At 54.2% G+C, this 9,022-nt stretch overlaps 2 protein-coding genes across 5 annotated transcripts in view; one reads left to right on the forward strand and one right to left on the reverse strand.

The window, feature by feature from the left end:
• Positions 1 to 5,290, forward strand: part of TCTE1 (t-complex-associated-testis-expressed 1) — a 16,797-nt gene extending 11,507 nt beyond the window's left edge. For all 4 annotated transcript variants that reach the window (XM_005860952.2, XM_005860953.2, XM_014535369.1 and 1 more), the window contains 2 exons: positions 3,040 to 3,489; positions 4,791 to 5,290. In XM_005860952.2, the coding sequence (XP_005861014.1) occupies positions 3,040 to 3,489; positions 4,791 to 5,000 (660 nt within the window). In that variant the 3' untranslated portion in view covers positions 5,001 to 5,290. The remainder of the gene's footprint in view (positions 1 to 3,039; positions 3,490 to 4,790) is intronic.
• A 704-nt stretch (positions 5,291 to 5,994) lies between these two features.
• TMEM151B (transmembrane protein 151B) overlaps positions 5,995 to 9,022 on the reverse strand; it is a 10,444-nt gene continuing 7,416 nt past the window's right edge. Inside the window, exon 4 of the mRNA XM_005861019.2 lies at positions 5,995 to 9,019. Within this exon, the coding sequence (XP_005861081.1) occupies positions 8,848 to 9,019 (172 nt within the window). The 3' untranslated portion in view covers positions 5,995 to 8,847. The remainder of the gene's footprint in view (positions 9,020 to 9,022) is intronic.

Here is a 9,022-nt window from a genome sequence, read left to right on the forward strand (position 1 = left end):
CCTACTGGGGATGTGCCCACAACCAAGGTATATGCCCTTGACTGGAATCGAACCTGGGACCCTTCAATCCGCAGGCCGACGCTCCATCCACTGAGCCAAACCGGTTAGGGCTCGAGTGTCCTTTAATGCACCCTGCACCCAGTCGGGTTCTGGGGATGCAGAGATGAGGGAGGCACTGCCCTCCCAGCTCACCAGCTATTTATTCCTTCGACAAACATCTGCGCTCCGGGCCCTGTCCTAGGTGCTGAAGATTCCGCATTGAGCAGAATCATACCACTTGTGCCCTCTAGAGTTAACGTCTAGTGCAATGAAAGACACTAATCAGCAATCATGTGAATGTAAAACTGCAACTAGGATATTTGCCAGATTTAGAAGAAAAACACTACAAAAAAAAAGGGCGTCCAGTTAAATTTGAATTCCAGATACATATTGAATGATTTTTTAGTATAAATATGTCCCAAATATTCTGGTTGGAAGAGGGAGAGCCTGCCAGGAAATCAGAGAAGGAAGAAAAGGGGACACGGGGTTGTGTGAGCCCAGGGAGGAGTGTGTCTCAAGAAGAGAGGGTGAGCCCTGGCTGGTTTGGCTCAGTGGATAGAGCATCGGCCTGCGGACTGACGGGTCCCGGGTTTGAATCCAGTCAAGGGCACATACCGGTTGCGGCTTGATCCCCGGCCCTGGTCAGGGCGCATGCAGGAGCAACCAATCCATGTGTCTCTTTCACATCATGTTTCTGTCTCTCTCCCTCCTTTCCACTATCTCTATTAATCAATGGGAAAATCTCCTCCGGTGAGGAGTAACAAAAAGAAGGAGGAGGAGGAGGAGGAGGAGGAGGAAGAGGGGGAGGAGGAATATTTTTTGCACATTTCAGTTTACTGAGATTCAAACATGTCCTTTTTTTATCCAGGTGAGGATGGTGGCTCCCAATAGTGAACCCCCATAGTCATGTATAACCCATCAGAGCCAACCTCAGCATTTGATTGGTTGGTCCCAAATCATATCTTCCAGAAATCTTTCTCTAGTGAAGGAAGTAAATGAGGATCAGGTTCAATTCCTGTCAAGGGCACATGCTCCTGTTGTGGGCTCAATCCCCAGTGGGGGGCGTGCAGGAGGCAGCCAATCAATGATTGATTCTCTCTCATCATTGATGTTTCTCTCTCTCTCTCCCTCTCACTTCCTCTTTGAAATCAATAAAAATATATTTTTTAAAAAAGTAAGAAGAGCGGGTGACCAGCAATGGGGTGGAGTGGAGCTGAGGCCAGGACTTAGCAAATGTGGAGGTTACTTGGGGGGAGGGGGTAGCTCTGTCAGTGGAGTGCCAGGAGCAGAGGCCAGATCGGCGTGCTGGAGTGGTTTACGGAGAGAGTGGGAAGTGAGGAAACTGGATGTCAGTGATCAACTTTTTCAAGAACTTGGCTGTGAAAGGGGAAGAAGGTAGAGTAGAAATAGCTGATGGGGGGTGGGGTGGGTTTTCTTAAGAAGAAACTTGCATGTGTTTAAAACCAATGAAAATTTCCATCTAATTGCAAGAAATGGGTTGAGTCCAGGACAGAGGGTACAGGTTCATTGACCGTGGAAGGTTCCTGAGAAGGCAGGAAGGTGGGATCCAGGACTGAGGTGGGGCGGTCGGCCCTGGGCAGAGGGAAGAGCTGGTGTGGTGGGATGTTGTGTTCGGTATAGGAAGATGAGGGGTTCCCATTCAATGGCTGGGGAGGCAGGAGGACATTTACCTGCTGAGAGGAGGCTTTATGGTGACCCCTGAAGTTTGAGGAGGCTTGAGAAGGTTGAAAGTGTTGTAGATTATGAGAGAACATGTTGGCCAGAGAAACAGAGTTGAGTGAGCACACAGCATTGAGGGCTATTGGTGGTTCCAGCGAAACCAATCAGTTCTATCACAGGACATTTTCTTTTCTTTCTTTCTTTTTTTCTTCCTTCCTTCCTTCCTTCCTTCCTTCCTTCCTTCCTTCCTTCCTTCCTTCCTTCCTTCCTTCCTTCCTTCCTTCCTTCCTTCCTTCCTTCCTTCCTTCCTTCCTTCCTTCCTTCCTTCCTTCCTTCCTTCCTTCCTTCCTTCCTTCCTTCCTTCCTTCCTTCCTTCCTTCCTTCCTTCCTTCCTTAGAATTGAACCTGGGACCCTTCGGTCCGCAAGCCAACGCTCTATCCACTGAGCCAAACCGGTTAGGGCTGTCATGAGACATTTTCCATCATGTCAGTTGCCTGGGCACAGACACGCAGAAAATAAGAGAGTGGGCTGGACCCAGCTTGGAGCTTTGCAAGGTAGATGCCATGAAAAGGTGAGAAACAAAAGATGCTCCGCTGGCTAAGAGGGGTGTGAGAAAGGAGAGGACTAATGGCTAGGGAGGGAGTGAACAGGCCAGCCACTCCGAGGTCCCAAGTAAGAGGGAGGAGCGGAACAAGTCAGTGAGAAGGAAAGGGATGGGGGCTCCCATCTCCCATGTTCATAATGCTAATCCTTTGCCCTTTCTTTTATCTTTTTACTTCATCCCACCCATTTCCTGGTTCTCACCCTTCCCACTTTCTCCTGGTTCTTACCCTGAGTTCCTCTCCTTGCCACGGTGGATCTTGGCCAGCTGAGGAGGGTCCAGCAAGGGGCTGCTGGGGCAAACAGGCCTGGATTCAAAACCTGCCTCCACAGCTCAATCACTGTGTGACTGGGCAAATGATATGTCCACCCTCTGCCTCTATTTCCTGTCTATAAAGTGGAGAGGACTCATTCTACCTCTCTGGGATGCTGAGGGTGAGAGATAATGGTTATGACATGTTCTAGCAGCATGCCCAGTGCATAGTCATTTCTCAAGAAATGGTAGCCTTTCCCCCTACCAGCTGCCAGCAATTCTGCACACTCTGCCATGTTAGGCAGGCCAGCAAGGTAGCCAACACAAGGTGAGCAGAACCTCAGGCCTCCCTGTGGCTCCCTCTTCTACCTGCAGAAGGCAGGCAGGCAGGCAGGCAGATGATCCCTGGCTACCAGGTGCTATGGACACTTTACCTGCCCACAGATTTTTTTTTTTCTGCCCACAGGTCTTTAGGCTGACCCGAAGCAAGGTGGATGACAACAAGGCACGCATCCTAATTCGCAGCCTCCTGGACCACCCAGCTCTTGAGAAGCTGGACCTGTCACACAACTGCATCGGGGACCGTGGCGCACGTGCGGCCGCCAAGCTGCTGAGCCACAGCCGCCTGCGTGTGCTCAACCTGGCCAACAACCAGGTGCGTGCGCCTGGTGCCCAGTCGCTGGCTCACGCCCTGGCACACAACACCAACCTCCTCTCCCTCAACCTGCGCCTTAACTGCATTGAGGATGAGGGCGGCCAGGCACTTGCCCACGCCTTGCAGACCAATAAGTGCCTCACCACGCTGCACCTTGGTGGTAACGAGCTGTCGGAGCCTACAGCCACACTCCTCTCCCAGGTGCTCTCCGTCAACACCACACTCACCAAAATCAACCTGTCCTGCAACCACATAGGACCGGTGAGCCACAGCTCCTGGGGAAGGGAGGGCCAAGGGGAGGCCCTGGGCCTTGGGGGTGGGGGTAGAACCCAACTGTCATGGGGTACTTACCAGGTGATTGTTAAAATCACAGCCGTACCTAGTTCAAATCCCAGCCCTGCCATTTAGCACTTTGGGCCTTCATTTTCTCATCTGTAAAATGGAGATAATAACAGTATCTACCTCAAAGTGTACTGAGAGGATTAAATTATACTGTAAAGCAATTAACCATTGCAGGCACTGGCTAGGTCTTTAGTAATGGCTATCTGTTACTCAGGGTTATAGACTATGCTTGGTATCCACTATCCATTGTTTTCCTCTCACCCTCACTGTTATCTGGTAAAACGCGTATTCTTAACCTCACTTTACAGATGGAAAATTGAGTCTCAGAGACGTTAGTGAGTTGCCTGAGAGCGTCCAATCAGTAGGAGGTGGCAAAGCTGTGATTAAACCCAGGACTGATCAAAAGCTGGGGTTCTTTCCAATAGACAAATGTCTCTCAAATTTCCTTAATCAAGTCTCAGAGTAAGAAATGCAGTTTATATGAACAGCTGGTGAACATATACAGGAACATAATATAATTGAAATGTACTGTTACTGCTTAGTATATCTGCTGATGTTTTCCTTTATCGTCTACCTCATTTTTTTTTTTTTATAAATGCTTCTGTATTACATCGACTTTGCAACAAACACGCTATTGGGTCACAACCATAGAAGAGCAGCATTCTGCCTCCCAATATGAAATTCTTTCACATTGGGCCTAGCCCACCCACCCCGGAAGAGGCTGAAGCTGTGAGGGGTAGTGAAGAGGGCCCGCTGTGTACTCCACTTAGGGCCCTGCATCTTCTACCAACCCCCCCCCCCCCCAAAGAATAGTCTTGCTCACACTCACTGTCTCCAGAGGGGGTGCTCTTGGCTGCAAGTAACAGAGACCTTAGGCAGCAATTGACTTCAACAAGAGGACTATTCATTATGTCCCATTATCGGAAGCCCCAGGGTTGGGGATCCTGGGGTTGGAAATTCCTTGGCTCAGTGCCAGCCCCTGCTCTGCCGTCCCAGCCACCTGCCGTGGCCTCTCTGGGCTCCTCCTGTGGCCCCAGGACGGCTGCTGCAGCTCACAGAGGACAGAATGGAGAAAATGTCAGCGTGCTGCACAAACAGGCTAAGCACTGTTCTGTGGAACTCCTGTTCCAGTCACATCTCTCTATAAATATGTATATGAGTGTGTGTGGTCCTGGGTAGTGATGTAAAGACACGACCCTCTCCCTGTGCTCCTCTCCCAGGATGGCGGGAAGCAGCTCCTGGAAGGCATGTCAGACAACAAGACGCTCCTGGAGTTTGACCTGCGCCTGTCCGATGTAGCCCAGGAGAGCGAATACCTCATTGGCCAGGCCCTCTGTGCCAACCGCGAAGAAGCCCGCCAGCGGGCCTTGAATCCCAGCCACTTCTCGGCACCACTCACTGCCAAGGGCCCTGAGAACCCTGTGGGATAGGAGAGGGGACAGGGCTGGGGCAGTAATCACACCTGGGTCACTGCCCTACCCCCACCCCCCAGGTCATGCCCCCTTGTGCCTGCTGCAGAGTGTCACACTGGAACACAGGGAGTGGGGGAGACCACGAAGATCCTTGGGGTGTGATCAAAGGTTGAGTGCATGTATACATAATGTGTCCTATTAGGATTATGATTGCCAGGATGTAAGTTCCCCATTCTATATTGAATAATAAATTTTCATCAAGAATCTGAACAGTGCCCAGCTGGCATGGCTCAGTGGTTGAGCATCAATTCTTGGTCAGGCCCCATGCCCAGGTTGTGGGTTCGATCCCCAGTGTGGGGTGTGCAGGAGGCAGCTGATCAATGATTCTCTCTCATCATTGATGTTTCTATCTCTCTCTCCCTCTCCCGTCCTCTCTGAAATATATATATATTTTTTAAAGGGTTGAGTGCATGAAGATGTGAGGAGGGGGACAGACCTAGGGTAGGGGGAGAAGGAGTATTAAATAGGACCCAGACCACAACCCAGGGAGAAGGTATTACTAGAACCCCTGAAATAAATGACTTTTTCCAGGTATAAGGGGAGGCAGAGAGAACTCTGAGGGACTGTGCCTGCCCAGACTCCCCAAGGGGCCACCCATGACCCTGACCCTCATCCCCACATCTTCCTCTTTACTGAACAGATCTTTGATCTTTTAACGTTCTCTCTCTCTCTCTCTCTCTCTCTCCCTCCCTCCCTCCCTCCCTCCCTCCCCCAAATCCTGCTACAACAGAACTTTGGCCTGGCTCTTCCACCCTCGCCCCTGCAGATCCCACCTCCCTACTGCCTGACTCTGCTTAAGTAACCCAGTTTCACAGGCCACGACATCCCCTAACTTTCCCCACAACCTGGGAAGGGGAAACAGAGGCGACAGGAGGGACTCAACTGGGCCTCCCCAGAGAGCTTCTCCTGGGAGAGGGAGACGGTGGGGGAAGTGCCACGCTGGGAGGGGAAGTCAGTGAGTCATCCGAAACTTTATTTTCCACCGGTTTGATTTGTACAATCTTTGCGCTTGGAAATCCATGACAGAAAGGCCACAGTGTGATGCACCCAATTGACAGAGACCTGTCTTCCCAGCCAGGCCACGCCCACCCCACAAGCCCTTGTGCCCAGGACACATGAAGCCTTCCAGGTGCCCTCCAGGAGACCCCATCCCTCTGTGGCTGCCCCCCCCGGGAGCCACACCCACAGAAACCACATCCACCCAGGCGGCCACGAGAGGACCTGACTCATGGCTCCAGGCTGAGCCCCATCTCCCATCCTCCTCAGGCTGAGGGACTCCAGAACCTCCAGATCTGTTTTCAAAGGGTGGGCCATGGGCTGCCACCACAGCCTCAGGGTGCCTGCTCTCTGGGGACTCCTTCCAACAAGCAGGCGCTGAGCAGAGCACCAAAGGGGGCTTGGGAGTGACTGCACATGTGTGCCTGTCCGGGCAACCTAGAGTCTGTCTGTGCCTGACACCCTCTAACAGTTCCAGAGTGCAAATGCGTAGGTGTGAGGGTGAGTGTGTGTGTGTGTGTGTGTGTGTGTGTGTGTACATAGCCACAGCTGCTAGCAGAGGTTCTAATTAGAGAAACAAGAACATTCAGTGTAAAGTTTAATTTTAGAGAGTAATTAATTTTCTGGTTTTCCTTTTCCCTGGCAATCAATAAAGCTACCAAGGAAATAGACCAAAGACTTGGTGTCTAAGTCTGTGCGTGTGTGGGAGGTGAGGCTGTCTGTGTGAGACCTGGGCAGAAATGGTCAGTCCAGGCAAAAGTAGTAATAGGGCCTCCCTTTCCCTCCTCCCAGCTTTGACTCTGTCTCAGAAACGAGCCAGAGGGAGGAGGAGCTGAGTTCCTCCCTCCTTGGAGCCAGGAGGGGGCCAGGCTGCCACCACACGAGGGCAAGACATGCCAGCTGGCCGAGGACTGGGGCCTGAGGCCACAGCTCACCATCTGTACCTCACAGATGTCTGCTCAGAGGAGAAAGGGGTGCTCCGACCGCCAGGCCCCCGAGGAGCACAGACTCAGGGTCCAGGCGGGTTCAGTGCTGGCAGGCAGGCACTGCTGCCCAGGGAATTATAATGGCAGCTGTTCCCTCCTGCCCAAGCCTCCCCTTCGGCCTCCTCTCCCTTCCCATTCAGCCATCTCCACGGGAAAATAAAGCCCAACCGCAGTGGGCCACAGAGTGTGGTGGCCCCACAATCTGTGCCTCCCGAGCTCCCCCCAGAAAAGGAGGGCAGGGGAGCCAGAGATGTTGCATAGGTGCAGGCCATGCCTTGGAGGCTGCAGGCCCAGCCTGGCTGGAGGGAGATGGGAGAGGCTGCCGGAGGGGAGGAAGGAGCTCTGATGGATGGCTCCGGAGAATTGAGAAGCATCGGGGCTGAGCAATGTCAGGCGGCCCAAGGGTTTTCCTCTCCAGCTTGAAATATGAGCTCCACCCCTAGGCTCTAAGTCGGCTGTGAAAACTTTAGCTGGGAGAGTTGGGAGGGAGGGTGGGGGTGGGAGGATTGTACACTGACATGCACACTGAAGCACGTAAGGGTGAGAGTGTGGGGAGTGAAGGCGACATCAGAGCTCTGGGGGAACCAGATGTGGGGCCAGGGCCCTGTGGTGGTGATGGCAGGACGCCCCTTTGAAGAACCTGGGACACAGCAGGGCTGCTTCAGCTCACTGGGATAGGGGAGGGGGAAGGGGTCAGGCAAGATTTAGAGAATTCCTGGCTCTGTCTGACCTGCCACGGGAATTGAGTGTTTCTCCAACGGGGACTTGTGACAATGTCCTCAGCCCTGCAGGGGCAATGTGTGGGCCACCCCCTTTCACTCTGCCCTCCACTGCCCTCTCCTCTGACTCCCATCTGCTTCCAGAGCGCCCGGTCACTCAGGTCCCTCTCCCAATCTCCCTGCTCAGTCATGCACCTTGGCCAACTTTACGGAATGCTGCGTGGCTGGGATCTCACCCACTCTGCAGGGAGTGCCCTCCCAGAAGCCAGGGGAGGCGGCTGCTGCCCAGAGGCCTCGGAAAGGACCGAGGGACACTGTCCTGCCCCTGGCGCCCTGGCAGCAGCTCTCAGCGCCAAGGAGCAAGAGGGGAGGGACGGGAGGGACATCTGTGTGGGGTGTGGTCTCCCTGGGACCCAAACTCCAGGGGCCCAGTGAGATAAACAACAGAGGTGGGTGTGGCAGAAAGGAAACCCCGGTCTCTGGGGCACACGCCAGGAGGAGGGTAGCAACATGTCCAAGGTTTTGAGATGGGGGCTGACACCGGGCCCGGCCTCAGACCCACTGAATTCATTAGCTGGTTGGAAGCCAGCCGGGCTGTTCACCAGACCACGGCCCCTCGGTAGAGAGTGGGGCTGGGGAGCCAGGCAGTGAAAGAGGGAGAGCCCCAATTTCCCCTCCCCGCCGCCTCTGAACCTCCCCAGCCGCACAGCAAACGCCTCTCACTTAAGACGAGGCCCAGTGCGGGTCCCACAACACAGTCGCCACCGAACAGTCAGAAGATTGTAGAAGGCTGGGCGGGAACCTGGAGTGTGCGTGTAGGGAGGAAGGGGTCCCCTTAGGAACTCGGGGGCGGGGCTGGAAGGAGCCGACTCCGCCCCAGTGGAATTCTCCGGGAACTGCCGACCCCTCCCACCCATCTTTCTCGTTATGTACAGGGAAGGCGGGGGTCTCAGCCCCATGGGGTCTTCCCGCTCACCCTTGCCTCCGTCCACCCCCTCCGTGCTCAGCACAGCCTCAGTCATCATCGGGACCCCCTGCTACAGGCAGGGACACAGTCCGGCAAGGGGCAGCAGGGAGGGCAGCGGGCTTGTCGAGAGCCATTGGTCACAGTGAGGTCTCCACGCAGGAGCCGTGGCGGTGCAGCGGCCGGTGGCTGTGGCCCAGGCACCCCTCCTGCCGGTGCACGATGAGAACCGGAAAGTAGAGGGCGTCGTGGTAGGGCGGCGGCGGCCCGGCCTCCTCCTCGTCGTCCTCGTCGTCCCCCATGCTGGCCTGGCTG

The sequence above is a fragment of the Myotis brandtii genome, unplaced genomic scaffold (genome assembly GCF_000412655.1).
Source record: "Myotis brandtii unplaced genomic scaffold, ASM41265v1 scaffold143, whole genome shotgun sequence".
In the NCBI taxonomy this organism is placed as follows: domain Eukaryota; kingdom Metazoa; phylum Chordata; class Mammalia; order Chiroptera; family Vespertilionidae; genus Myotis; species Myotis brandtii.